General features: G+C 43.0%; 1 protein-coding gene across 5 annotated transcripts in view; it reads right to left on the bottom strand.

Annotated features, from left to right (window-relative positions):
- Window positions 1-930: 930 nt before the first annotated feature.
- The window catches only part of MIA2 (MIA SH3 domain ER export factor 2), a 44,531-nt gene continuing 30,512 nt past the window's right edge, over window positions 931-14,949 (bottom strand). For all 5 annotated transcript variants that reach the window (XM_068165589.1, XM_068165591.1, XM_068165592.1 and 2 more), the window contains 11 exons: window positions 14,596-14,697; window positions 13,389-13,449; window positions 11,832-11,867; window positions 10,737-10,804; window positions 9,460-9,542; window positions 8,974-9,105; window positions 7,000-7,152; window positions 4,998-5,129; window positions 3,394-3,470; window positions 2,789-3,017; window positions 931-1,473 (listed from right to left, as the gene is read on the bottom strand). In XM_068165589.1, the coding sequence (XP_068021690.1) occupies window positions 1,319-1,473; window positions 2,789-3,017; window positions 3,394-3,470; window positions 4,998-5,129; window positions 7,000-7,152; window positions 8,974-9,105; window positions 9,460-9,542; window positions 10,737-10,804; window positions 11,832-11,867; window positions 13,389-13,449; window positions 14,596-14,697 (1,228 nt within the window). In that variant the 3' untranslated portion in view covers window positions 931-1,318. The remainder of the gene's footprint in view (window positions 1,474-2,788; window positions 3,018-3,393; window positions 3,471-4,997; window positions 5,130-6,999; window positions 7,153-8,973; window positions 9,106-9,459; window positions 9,543-10,736; window positions 10,805-11,831; window positions 11,868-13,388; window positions 13,450-14,595; window positions 14,698-14,949) is intronic.

The following is a 14,949-nucleotide window of genomic DNA, read 5'->3' as shown; positions in this document are numbered from 1 at the left end:
GGTGGAGTCACCATCCCTGGAGGCGTTCAAGGGGAGATTGGACGTGGCACTTGGTGCCATGGTCTAGTCATGGGGTCTGTGGTGATAGGTTGGACTCGATGATCCTCGAGGTCCTTTCCAACCTTAGTGATACTGTGAACCAGCCCACAGGTAAGAGCACTGTGCCTCCTGTGATGGCCATCACCACAAGGGGTGAAGCAAACAGTAACTTCCCAGGAAGAGGCAATGCTCAAAATGCATGGATTGGCACAAAATCTTTAGTGCTGCAGTTTGCCACTTAGTTCTTGTGGGCTTTAATAACTTTTTTTTTTTGGCAAATCATAGCAACAAAAGCAGTCAGAACATGCTGCCATGGGAAACCATTTAACAAAACCCAACTGTAATTTGTGTCTCAACGTTTGCCATGGCATGTTCTTGCCTTCTTTTGTTGTTGAAGTGTATTGGGTATAGTCCTGTGCTTGTTCTAAAGAAGGCATTCATTCTACCTTGCCTTGCAGTTCAAATTACCTCTACTGCATGTTGGGATAAGCTCCTCTCCTAGCCCATGCAGCCAGTTTGCTGACAGCCTGTGAGAGCTGAATGCATTGGGAAGTGTGGGTCTGTCCTACCTCGCTTCACCAATCTGTTTGCTACAGAGCTGCATCTTCAGAGGCAAGGGGGGAATGATGCTGAAGCATCACCTAGCTCCAACTCCTTCCTCCCGTGTCTTCAATAAAGCACTAGTCCCCACCATCAGTTCTGAAGGAGAGCTTCTCTACTTTTCCACTTCCCCCTCCCTCCCCTACCCAGTTGGTAGGGTAACTGCCACTTGCTAAAGCTTTGATAACTGCAAGGTAACCTACAGGGTCACTAACAGTATGGATGTAGTAGGGAATCCCACTCACTCCTCTTCACCTCCATCTGTGGTACCACATTAACAGGGACACTGCCTTCATCTTCAGTAGACTTTTATTAACTTTCGGTTTGTTTTCACATTCTATTCATAAAGCAGCAGACATCACTTTTGGCATGCAGAAAGAGTCCCTGTGCAGCTCCCCAAGGACAAAGCAGCTGGACTTGTAAAATATGGTTTCACATGATTTAATTTTATACACCTCTGAAGAGATGAGTTAGAAATACTTTAATTTAAAAGGACTATTGTACAGCTGAACTCAGTCACAATATTAATAGTTATTTTGTTCTTTATTTACAAAATACTATCCTGAGAATTTTCTATTAAGCTTCAATTTGAGCAAAGTAGTTTGTAGAGACCTAAGTAACAAGGGTTACTTAATGGAAGGACAGATGCCCTCAGAGCAGCTCGCTGCTCAAGTGACTGTCAAGTCTCCTGCTGTGCTTCTGCTTGTTCTGCAGCTGCTGGATTCGACTGGGGCGGCTCCATTCTACTGTCAGGAGGCTGTGGTGGTGGAGGCAAAAATCCAGGTCGTTGAGGTGGGTAGTGAGGGTAAGATCTCACTGGAAATGGATTTCTTACTGTGAGAGAAGCAAGAGGAGGCCAGTTACTATCAATCATGAGAGTAAACACAGATCTGCTTCTCCTATCCCTCAGCAATGGCTTGCCTCAGTAGCAGACCCAGGCTAGGTGTTGCAGTCTAAAGATGCTGTGGAGGAGGAGGATGAAACAATCACTTTCCTCAGCAGTTACCTGTGACAGGCTCACAGCAGCAGCCAGATGCTGCTTGTAAATGGGCTGCTGCTGCCACCATTACCTTTGGGCTGCTGTAGCAGCCTGGGGCTGTCATACCTGACAGCTATTTTGGAACACAAATGGCTTCATTCTTCACAGGTTAATCAGAACAGCTGGAGCCTGATCACAGGTCACAGGATGTTAAGGGGTGGAAGGGACCTTTGGAAATCATCAAGTCCAACCCCCCTGCCAGAGCAGGACCATGGGATCTAGTGCAGATTGCACAGGAATGCATCCAGATAGGTCTTGAAAGTCTCCAGAGTAGACTCCACAGCCTCTCTGGGGAGCCTGTTCCAGTGCTCTGTGACCCTTACAGTAAAGAAGTTCTTCCTCACGTTGAGGTGGAAATCCCTGTGCTGTAGTTTACATCTACTGCCCCTTGTTCTATCCAGGGCACAAATGAGAAGAGGCTGTCCCTTCCTTCTTGACACCCAGCCCTCAAGTATTTATTAAATCCCCTCTCAGTCTTCTCCAGACTAAAAGCCCCAGGGGTCTTGGCCTGTGCTCCAGTGGAGCAGTGCTCCAGTCCCTAATTCATCCTTGTAGCCCACCCTTGGACTCTCTCAAGTAGATCCCTGTCCCTCAAACTGGGGAGCCCAGAATTGGATGCAATATTCCAGGTGAGATCTCACTAGGGCAGAGTAGGGTGGGAAGGAGAACCTCCCTTAATCTGCTGGACATGCTCTTCTTAATACACCCCATGATCCCATTTGCCTTCTTGGCCACAAGGGCACAGTGCTGATGCTTTGATCTTGCCCCACTAATGCAGAGTCTGAGGAAAACCAGCAATGGGTGCATCCCCAAAGCTTCTACTTGCTCTCCTGCCCTCAAAAAGAATCCTTTAAATGCTGAGCAGTATGGGTATGGGGCTCTCCCAAGCAAAGCTAGTATCTGTAAAGACATCATCCAGGTCAGCAACTGTGAGAAAGGAAGCATGTGAGGCAATTAGTCTTAACCAGAAAATCCCTGGTAGCTGAAATGAGAAGTAGTGTGTGGGAAGCAAGATGTAAGTGTTCACCCAGCATGGCAACTCACTCCCTGCACGAAGCATTCATGTTCATCACCTTGAAGTAAGTGCTGGCAAGAGCTATGTCTACATACATGGCAGTGGAGGGTGTGGAAGCCCAAAGTCCCGTACTGGAAAACATTCAGGTGGTCTAAACATGCCAGCAGGAGGAGGAGGAGGAAAAGGAGGTCCTCGTCTCATGAAAGGTGGTCTGGGATCCATAGGCATCAACGGAGGCCTGACTGGAGGGAAAGGTGGAGGAGGAGCAAACCCTGAACCAAGAGCTTCGCTTTCAGATACCAGTGACTGATCAGGTAGGGAGTTCTGCAAGACAATGGAAACAAGGAAGTTACTTCAGGGAAAGGGATAACGAAAGGGAACATTTCCAGTCCCCTTAGGCCCATTTTGATGTGGACTGTGACACAAGCTGACAACTACTTCCAACTCTGTCTCAGCTATGGTCCAATCCTTAGCAAGGCTCTCTATGTGCACTGATCATCAGCTTGGCCAGAGTTTCATCTTTTTGGGCTAAGTTTTCATTAGGGATTATATTAATCATGCATCAAAATTAATTCACAAGGCAGTAAGTGCTGTGATAAAGGGAAGGTGTGGTTTTGTAGTTTGGGCTGCACCATGCAATGACCAAAGGAACAGAGACAGGTTGTTCTAAATTAAAACTGCCTTACTGTACTGTACTTACACTCATGGTGGAATGGTCTCTGGTGTCACTGCCGCTTGGTTCTGTTCGTGGGCTGTTTTCTGAAGAGGTTTGTCCATCTGCATGCAAAATTTAAACAAGTTACCCACTGCTGACCACCTCCTTCCCATCATTGACTTCAGAATACATAGACATGAAAAAGTAAAAGTATCAAAATCCATTTGCTGTACCAGGCAGACAACTGAAGGACAACTGAGGAAGACAAAGCTATGCTTGAGCATTTTCTTCAGCTTCTGTCCAAGCGGCACAAGAATTACAGGGCTGCAGCTTTTACCAAGCTTTCTTGTATCCAAATAACGCTCGCTCTTCCCTTTTAGGTTTGGGGTTGGTTTGGTTTAGAAGTTACAAGTGCATTCTAGCGATACACCTTAACAGTACAGTAGCAGTTCCACTTTTCCCCTCCCTCCTGCTAATTTGCATGCTAAGTCCCACTCTAGGAATGAGTACACAACCATACAGAGAGCTTGACAGCAATCCTCTCCAAGGCTGACAAAAACTGCTGCTTTCCTTAGCTGCTACCCCTCACAGAGACTTTCAGAACTACATCAGGAAGTATTAGAAAAGCAGAAGTGGAAACACAGGCTTGGGGAAGAGGGTAGGAAGGTGAATGTTTGTGCAGGAACAGAACTGTCTTCTGGTAGAAAACAACTCTCTGTAAAGCCTAAACCTTCATTGTGAAGCAGAATTCAGTGTTCTCAGCTCTCACCCTCTGACAGCACAAGAACAAAGGTTCTCTCTCCAATTGCCAGAAACTGGGCAAAGACAGTAACTTGCTACTCATCAGGGAGTAACTGAATACAGAGTTTCCATTGCAAGTTTAATGGTTTCAGCCCAGCTGATGAGCCAGACACATGTGACTTACCAGGCGTTAAATAAGGATGAAAACTGCTTAATAAGTATTAAGACGTTAAGCTCTTAAACTCTTTTAGTGATGAGGCTTAAGTCATCAAAACTTTGCCTCTGGGCTTCTGGCTGTTGCTAAGTATCACAATCTAGGATTTATAGAATCAGTCCATTCACAACAAATGATACCAGGGTCAGTGATGTGTGATTTAAGTTGGGGACCACTGCATTATCAACTACAAAAAGCTGCAGATATGGCAAACCATTTGAAGGAGGAGACCTAAGGACCTTCTAGTTCAGTGCACAAAGCCAGTGGATAGTTGAAAATTCTGCTGCTGTTCTTTCAGTCTCAGTGATTCTTAATTCTAACTTCACCAGATGTGGCAGGGGAATGCAAGAAGGGTTGGTGATATTTTAATGCTGTGGTGAGCATCATGGGAGAGACCAAAAGAGACTCAAGGCCAGTCCTGAACAGTTAACATACAGAACAATGAAGAGGGACAATAATAAAACACCTCATGACTACCATTCACTGAACCCCATCCATCCACCTGACAGCAGAGATTGCTGTGGTTGATAAGAAGGAAAGATGGGACCCAGGCCAGCAGGGGTTAAAATGTTTTTGCAAACTGGAGCATTTGGTTTGTGGTACCTACAAAGTTGTCCTCTTGCCATAGCTTACATCAGACAGTCAACTCCCAGTGACATTCTGCATTGGATAGTGTCATGGAAGCAATTCCCACCTGTTTTATCAAAAGTCTGCATGCTGTAAGTGCGTAGTTCTGCTGGTCCAGAAAGTCTTCCAGTGTTTGGAAGATTAGGGAAAAACATTTCTTGTCTTCGAGGAGGGAGGATTGGATCAGTGTAAGGCTCACCTGACCGGGAAGAAATCACAAAACAGGTCAGTGAAGCCTTACTCCCTCCCTTCCATACCATTTTAGACCAGAAAAATTCTCTGGAGATCTTATGCTCATGTAGATATCCAAAGTAACTACAAATTAGAATAGAATAGACAAGGAAGAGACTTTCAAGATCATCGCATCCAACCTATCATCCAACACCACCTAATCAACTAACCCATGCAACCAAGCACCCTGTCAAGTCTCCTCCTGAACACCTCCAGTGATGGTGACTCTACCACCTCCCTGGGCAGTCCATTCCAGTGGGCAATCACTCTCTCTGTGTAAAACTTCCTCCTGACCTCCAGCCTGAACCTCCCCTGGTGCAGCCTGAGACTGTGTCCTCTTCTTCTGGTGCTGGGTGCCTGGGAGAAGAGACCAACCTCTGCCTGTCTACAACCCTTCCTTCAGGTAGTTGTAGAGAGCAATAAGGTCACCCCTGAGTCTCCTCTTCTCCAGGCTAAGCAGCCCCAGCTCCCTCAGCCTCTCCTCATAGGGCTTGTGTTCCAAGCCCCTCACCAACTTTGTTGCCCTTCTCTGGACATGCTCCAGCAAGTCAACATCCTTCCTAAACTGAGGGGCCCAGAACTGGACACAGGACTCGAGGTGTGGCCTAACCAGTGCAGTGTACAGGGGCAGAATGACCTCCCTGCTCCTGCTGGCCACACTGTGCCTGATGCAGGCCAGGATGCCATTGGCCCTCCTGGCTGCCTGGGCACACTGCAGGCTCATGTTCAGCCTACCATCAACCAGCACCCCTAGGTCCCTCTCTGACTGGCCGCTCTCCAGCCACAGTCCCCAAGCACAGGAATCCCATCAAGGCTGTACTTCTACAGCTCATGTTTCTAAGGAGCTGCCAATGAGGAACTTCATTACTCTTTGGGTTAACATAGAATAGAAAATCATAACCTTCAAAATTCTGTGTTATAGAGGGTGGGACCTTGGAACAAAGAGGCTCAGCATAGCAGTGAAGGTCAAGAGCAAAGTAAGGTAATGACTGTTTTAAGCCATTCATAGGTAAGGGTGCTGCTTTCTGTCAAGTTGCATAGGGCTGCAGTGTGTTTCCACCAACTTTCCTGAATCAGATCTAGCAATCAGTCATGCAGCTACAAGATAAAACTGTCAGTGAGACTCGAGTGCAAAGATGGGGCAAGGCAACAAGTCTCCCTCTCTGTAGTAGCCTGTCAACAGACCAGAGCTGTCAAATGAGACCCTGCATCTGGAGCAGACTTTGCATTTTATACTCAGCCTTTCACACAGATGTGTACCAACTACAATACTGCTTGTGGCATCTAAGAAATGAGCTACTTTAATCCCTGTACTTGTAGCATTTTTGCTTCTTACAGATACACAGAAAGGTTGTCCTGCCCCATGCATCATTGACTGGAGAGGTTTCAGCAGTACCCTCTGCTCATCTCTCTCTTCCTTGAGGATAATGTGCAATACAGTTGTTCAGCTGAAGAAGCAAGACTGAGTGTGGTGTTAATTATCTATGAGGCAGTAACAACACAACCACGTGTACTGAACAGGATGAGTGTACCACAGGGCTGCTAGCAGGATGCTGTGTTTTGCCAAAAAAACCCAAAAGCAAAGCACCAATTTTTCAAATAGGCTTTTTTTAAATTGTTATTTAAGGCTGCTGTACCATGAAAACATTTTTCTTTCTCAGATCTCTTACTTATCCAGCCCAGAAAAGCCCCAGCAAAATGATGAAACCAGAGGTGAGTGTACGCTGTGCTAGCACCAATATGTATTTAAAAGACAGCACAGAGGAAGTGCAAGACAGACACTGCACGGCAGGAGCTCCCTTTACCCATCTACACAGCAGCTAAGCAGCTTGTTATACCTGGTGGAGACAGAACCATCCTGCGCTCTCTATCCCAAGGAGGAGAGAGGGATCCAGTGTCTGATGGCGGTCTGTGGGGATCAGTTAATCTGTCAGAACTCAGCTCTCCTCTTTCGTTGCCACCTTCATACGTGCCAGATGGTCCTCTGGATCCTAATTGAAGAAATCAGATAACTATTTACCTAGGGATTTTAAATCCTCTCTTATGGCTTTCTTCATTAAGTCTGAAAAGAGTGAAATAAATCATGGAATGCCAGCACTGGCAAGGTATGAGAGGTTCATGGCTCCACAGGATGCTCCAGCTGTTTTCTGACGACCTATTACATTTACTACAAGAGTTTCAAAGGTGGAACTAAGACTTTTTCATTCCAAACAAACAAGAATGTAATTTAAGAGTACCTGCAATGTTTATTTTTTGTTTAAAACATTTTAAGAGTTTAGGTTTACTTGAATCAGAGGAACACCACTGTCCTCACACTAAATCTTTTTAGTGCTAAAAAATCCTGCTTCTAACCACACTCAAAACTCTCACCCTCAGAAAATATCACACTGCATTCAACACTCTTCTGGTTCTAGTTGTTGATTCAAGTTAAAATAATAATAAAAGAAAACCTGGTCAACACATAACCAAGTGCAAGAGAAATTGTAACAGGGAGGGATTTTAGGTTGCAAGCTTCCTTTAAAACAGACTTGGCCTGGAAAGTGACAAATACTGAATTCTGGAATCATTCTCCATCCTAAAATTCAATCTAAGATTTGAAGCTGTTTCATGTTTTGTGCTCCATGAGGTGAGTACTGTAATTGCTCTCTAGCTGGCATTATTTAAACACATCACGTGTTTAACCTGCCTAAGTTAGTGTTCCATTGTGGAACACGGTAGTTATGCCACTGCAAAGTCTTTCCAGCCTACTGCTGCATCCTGAAACCCAGCTTTTTACTTCTCCTCACCAGCAACAGCTGAGCTTCAATTTAAGGATGCATTAGACAGATCAATTTCATTACTTACTGACTACATACAAGTAGTCAAGCATGATTTTGCTTGTGTGTTATAGATAGAGTTGAACACTCAGCCTCCAGCTTTTCTGACTTATAAAGTGAACCAACTTTCACAGGCTCCTGGATATGCCTTTTCCTTTTTAAATAAAGAACTAAAGTAAAAAGTAGTCCATGGATGTTGCTCTTTCAAAAATCAGTGTTCATTAGTGAAATCCTTTGAAAAGAGACATTTAGTCCTATTGCCCATAGAATAAGTATAGGTTTCAAAAGTTCTAAGAGTAGCAGTAAATTAAATAGCAGCTTCTTTAGCATTTATCTGTGCTCTTTCCATCAACATCTCCACCACAAAGGAACAGTGTTTTTGTTCCCTTACAACCCAGGACACCATGGCTTGCTTTCACTTACTTCTCAACCTCCAAATTTTACTCCTTACACACAACCTTCCCACTCCCTTTTATCACTAAGGAACAAACTGTCTCCATGCCTCAAAGGGAGGAAAACAACTTACTGAATAGTTAACCCAAATAAAACTGTCTCATGTTTTTGACAATGCAGGTAGCCTCTCCTTCTCCCACCAACTGTAGATCAGTTAGACGGAAGGGGCAGCATTCTTTCTTCAGAAAGCTGACAGACTCTTGTTTACTTTAAAATCATGAGCCTATTTCAGCAGCATCCCATTTGTCCAAGAAATAAAGCCAGACTGATTGGAGTTGTTCACTTTTCTCAATTTATGCTTCTAAAGTGACTCCACTGATCAACCTGCTAGTAACAGCTAAATAGTTCTACACACTGCTACATACTGCACAGCTTCTAAAAGCAAGCTGATAAACAGGAAGAGTTTGCCCAATCAACTGATATTTAATTGGTTGTTTTAAGACTTTTTGTTTTGGTCATCAGCAAGAGGAAAAGGTGTGACAGGTTTATAGGAGAGGAAAGAGAAATCCAGAATAGATACATTTTCAAGTTTAAGAATTGTACCTCTTCCTCCTCCTCCACCTGGAAGCATAGGTGAAAGCCTTAAAGGACCCTCCAATAAAGTTGGAGGGGAAAGAAAAGCTCTTGTTTCAGATGAAGGCCGGCCCATTGGTGAGGGTCCATATGGGGAATGCTCTGGAACAGTTAAAACAAAATACTCAAGTTCACAATGTTTAGTTTAGCAAACTGTATAAAGTAAATTAACTTCTCAGGTGAAGTTTAAGTTGTGTAACTGACATAACAACAGTGCTCTCATTACCGCACGTATCACATTCCCAGTCTACTCTCACTGAGCACTACAAACACTCCTAGTTTCAATAAAACACTCCACATGACCTAGAATCACTTATGACCCATTTCTTTTAGGATGACTGTCATTGTAAATACCCATGGCCAAGGGAGTTTTCAAACAATTACATATGTGTGGTCTCGGGGAACAAAACCATAAACCGAAACAATTAGGCTCCACTTGACAATTCAATACTGTACCTCTGCCAAATGGTCTAACTGGAACATCAAGAGCATAAGGATCTTTCTCTAAAAGGTCAAGTTTAAATTCTATTTCAGTTAATCTGCAAAGAAACAAAAAGAAAACAGTAAATAACCAAGAAATGCAGACATTTTGCTGGAACACGCTGTTTCCTCCTAGGCTTTCCACTTAAAAGGTTAACAAAGCAAAGCATTTTATTCCCTAAAGAAAAAGACAAAGGATGTCACAGAACTCTGACTTTAGGAATTTCTGAGAGCATTTCTCCATGCTGCTGCATTTAAACTGTAATTCACAAGTTGAAGGGGCATGTTAGATGTCACAAACCCTGGCATGACATTACTCAGAGTACTCCAAGTTGCATTTCAAATGTTAGTTAGCTTCACAGACAGATTCATCTCAGCCACCATCACCTGATCTGTTAGCTCAGCGTTAACTTCTGAGTTAAACTGTAAAACTCATGAGGTAACTACCACACCTGGTTGATACACACTTATTTCAAGCTAACAAACATGAACAAGCCCCCAAGCCTTTGAGTTCTTGCACTACATTCTGCTTCTCTCCGGGAGCACTTCATAGTTCTTGCTTTGTTCCTTGTTACTATTACAGAAATGCTCACGCGACTCTCTCTTTTCCAGAACTCCAGGGGAACACTGTGTTCTCTCATCCCTGTGATGCCGAATTTTGCCCCAAAAGGCAAGAATAACTGCCTAAGAGACTCAGTTTAAGTCAGATAGACAGGAGGTATTTTATTAGCAACGCGTTGGAGAAATCACTAAATGGATTTCGACCTTTCCCGTAACAAAAGCATGTCTTTTATACAGTTTTGGATGTGGTATTGCATCAGATCACATACATAATCATATCTTTGCATACATATTCATAAGAGGCGTGGTGTAGGTGGAGCGTGGGCAGGGACATCTCTTTTGAGGATCTTCTTGGTGGTCAATTCCCGGTGTGCCTGGCTTAGTTTTACTGACTGGACAAGGCTGTTAGGGTCAGTTTGACCTTTCTGGTTTTGAATCATGCTTTCTCCGTCAGTCCTTATCACTTATCTCCTTTTTCTGTCACAGTGTCCCAGGCCTTAGCGATTTATTGCTCTATGTGGTTTGTGCTCCCTTCCATTGCTTCACATTCTCGAAAGCTATCTGTTTTGGGGCTTCACCTGTTTGGGCTAGGAGTGATTAACACAGGTCTAGATACACCAAATCACACAGCCCCAAAGCATACTCACAGGCCAGAGTGTGTTTGTGTAGCACCAGACCAGGACAGCACTTACGTTTGTCTGTTGTGCGCATTCTCTTTTTTCAGATCATTGAGGTTTCTCTCAGCTGCTCGCGCTGTCAGCTTTGGGGAAGGACAAAAATCACATGCTTAGAAAACTGCACTTTATTATTTATGCTTCATAAGTATGATGGGTCCTAGCTCCAAAACATGCATTTATTTTTTTAATCTGAAGCGTGCAGACTGTATTGTCACAAGCTCTGACTGGCGTACAAAGCCTATGAAACGGAGCCTCGCATCCATCACAGAGGATACCACAAAGATGCTAAAGGGAGTGGAACATCTTCCTGATGAGGAAAGGCTGAGGGAGTTGGGTCTCTATAGCTTGAAAGAGACTGACAGGTGGCCTCATTTATGTTTATAAATGTGTGAAGGGTGAGCATCAGGAGGATGGAGCCAGGCTCTGCTCAGTGACAAGGACAAGGGGCACTGGGTGCAAGCTGGAGCACAGGAGATTCCACCTGTACATAAGGAAAAACTTTTCTGCTATGATAGTGGCAAAACACTGGAACAGGCTGCCCAGAGAGGTTGTGGTCTCCTTCTCTGGAGACATTCCAAACCCACCTGGACACATTCCTGTGTGACCTGCTCTGGCATGGGGGTTGAACTGGGTGAACTTCGGAGGTCCCTTCCAAGCCCTACAGTTCTACGATTTGGGGGTGAGGAGGGGTGTTTGGGGTTTTATTGCTAGAGCAAATAATATTGCAGTATTATTCTACTGTGCTCATAAGCATACAACTTAACTACTCCAACTTATAAGCATTTTCAACGTTTTCCTGTATTTCTGCAAGAAATATGTATGTTTCAGGGTAACAGATTACCAGATTTGGTTATCCGGTTTTAATAAGAAACAAAAAAGGGCTAAAGCAGCCTATTCAAGATGTACAAAGAATAGAATAGAATAAACCAGGTTGGAAAAGACCTTTGAGATCATTGAGTCCAACCTATCACCCAACACCAGCTAATCAACTAAACCATGGCACTAAGCGCCCCATCCAGTCTCTTACTGAACACCTCCAGTGATGGTGACTCCACCACCTCCCTGGGCAGCACATTGCAAAAGTCAGAAATTTCAGTAATTGGAACTTACCCAATTATCATGAGCTTTTTTCTCATGTGAAGTGATCTGTGAAATGAGACATTAATGAGATCTGTATTCATCTAAAGAATAAACCTGAAAGTATATGCCCTTAGATTCCTAAATTTAATGTGTGTGGATCATTTATAATGACACATCAAAACTAACTTACACTGTTAACTTACACTGTTAACTTACACTGTTAACTTACACTGTTAACTTACACTGTTAACTTACACTGTTAACTTACACTGTTAACTTACACTGTTAACTTACACTGTTAACTTACACTGTTAACTTACACTGTTAACTTACACTGTTAACTTACACTGTTAACTTACACTGTTAACTTACACTGTTAACTTACACTGTTAACTTACACTGTTAACTTACACTGTTAACTTACACTGTTAACTTACACTGTTAACTTACACTGTTAACTTACACTGTTAACTTACACTGTTAACTTACACTGTTAACTTACACTGTTAACTTACACTGTTAACTTACACTGTTAACTTACACTGTTAACTTACACTGTTAACTTACACTGTTAACTTACACTGTTAACTTACACTGTTAACTTACACTGTTAACTTACACTGTTAACTTACACTGTTAACTTACACTGTTAACTTACACTGTTAACTTACACTGTTAACTTACACTGTTAACTTACACTGTTAACTTACACTGTTAACTTACACTGTTAACTTACACTGTTAACTTACACTGTTAACTTACACTGTTAACTTACACTGTTAACTTACACTGTTAACTTACACTGTTAACTTACACTGTTAACTTACACTGTTAACTTACACTGTTAACTTACACTGTTAACTTACACTGTTAACTTACACTGTTAACTTACACTGTTAACTTACACTGTTAACTTACACTGTTAACTTACACTGTTAACTTACACTGTTAACTTACACTGTTAACTTACACTGTTAACTTACACTGTTAACTTACACTGTTAACTTACACTGTTAACTTACACTGTGTAGTTTTAATAAAGTTGATATCATTATGTCCAACCTATCATCCAACACTATCTAATGAACTAAACCATTGCACGAAGTGCCTCATCCAGTCTCCTAAACACCTCCAGTGATGGCAACTCCACCACCTCCTTGAGCAGCCCATTCCAATGGGCAATCACTCTTTCTATGAAGAATTTCTTCCTAACATCCAGCCTAAACCTCCCCTGGCACAGCTTGAGATTGTGTCCTCTGGTTCCTCTATGAGCTTGTGTCAGTCAAGATGAGACAGCATAAAGAAACCCAACACCAACCCAACTATCCACCCCAAAACCCCCAAACACAACCCCCTCTCAAAATAACAAAAATAGTAAGACCCACCACAGACATTTTAAAATAAAAATAATAAAAAATAGTAACTAAAAGGGGGTGAAAAGGGGGAGGGACACAGACACACAAGGGGCAAAAAACCCCATCCAACAAAGCCATGCCAAATGCAGTTATCACCATCCAGATGAAAGCGGCATTTCCATTGCAGTGGCATCCCTCCTACTTGTCACCAATGGTAGCACAAAGCACATACCTGATTCTGGTAAGAACGAATGGTTCTTTCTAGCTCCTCTTCAAGATCTTTGGCTCGCTGTCTGTAACACAATTAGGATTTATGACACTGTAATAAAATGTGTAGGAAAGTAATTGTACCTACAGTAAACACAATGGTAGAAATAAGGTATAATTAAGATTATTTTTATCCAAGAGACTGTATTACACAGACTCAGAGAATGATAGGGGTTGGAAGAGACCTTGAAAGACCATCAAGTCCAACTCCCATGTCAGAGCAGGATCACCTAGAGCAGGTCACACAGGAACACATCCAAGGGGATTTTGAATGTCTGCATATAAGGCTTCACAACCTCTCTGGGCAGCCTGTTCCAGGTTTTATTGCCCTCACAGTGTTCACGTGGAACCTCCTACGCCGCAGCTTGCACTTGTTGCCCCTTGTCCTATCATTGGGCATCACTGAGAAGAGACTGGCTCCATACTCCCGTCACTCACCCTTCACATATTTGTAAACATGAATGAGGCCACCTCTCAGTCTCCTCCTAGCTAAAGAGACACATTTCCCTCAGCTATTCCTCTTAAGGAGGATGTTCCACTCAGTCATCTTTGTGGCTCTGACCTAGACTCATTCAAGCAGTTTCCTGAGGTCCTTCTTGAACTGAGGGGCCCAGAACTGGACACAACATTCCAGATGCAGCCTCACCATGACAGACAGAGGGGGAAGAGAGCCTCTCTCAACCTACTAACCACACCCCTTCTAATAGACTTCAGGCCATGAGATACATTAAAATTATGGTAACAGTGAAAATTCTAGGCCCTAAATGAATGCAAACAAAGGGCGGAACCAAAAAACCTCATCATCTCCCCAGCTTTTCAGTGGTCTGTGATATGTTCACAATACAAAGGCGCTCCCTCCATACAAGCCTTGAGAGCAAAGGGAACTCAATTAGAGACCCACTTCTACTACTCCATTAAATCTAATATAATCAATGCAATTAGCATTCCAATGGAAGAAAAGTTGCTAGTCATCTCCCATACTCAATTTGAACTAAGCAAAATCTCCCTTAGGATGTATTATCACACACAAGCTAGTATGTAACACACACACCCTCCCCCAAAGAAACTGCACAGGAGAAAATACATTCACTTAGGCTGGTGTCTTTACTAATACCCTACTACCTTTTGTTCACTTTGGAACAAATGATTACAGCAACTAGAACTGTAATTACCTGTAGCTGTTTAGCTCTTCAGCAGCATGACTGATTTTTTCATCTACTTTGGAAAGCTTTTCTTCCTTCTGTAGGCGTTCTCTCTCCTCTACTGTAAGCTTCCTTTAAGGAAATGCAAAAACTACAGTTAACTCTGTTTCAAGTCAACAGTTTTGTAGTTGGTCTGTCAAGATAAAACTTTCCCAGTTGCTTGGGTGTGATGAATACAAGATATGAAGCAGCATAAATAGCACTAGTTTGTATTCATATTAGTTTGTTCAGTTCATTAACAACCTTCCCCATTTTACCCACATTATTTCATACACTACCATACTGTTACTTCTTGTTTGAGCTTTGTTTCTGTACATGCCTTGT

Source organism: Melanerpes formicivorus, unplaced genomic scaffold (assembly GCF_026170545.1).
Source record: "Melanerpes formicivorus ecotype bairdi unplaced genomic scaffold, bMelFor1.0.p_v2 SCAF_90, whole genome shotgun sequence".
Taxonomy (NCBI): domain Eukaryota; kingdom Metazoa; phylum Chordata; class Aves; order Piciformes; family Picidae; genus Melanerpes; species Melanerpes formicivorus.
Note: the sequence above shows the minus strand (reverse complement) of the source record. Positions and strands in the feature narration are given on the sequence as shown.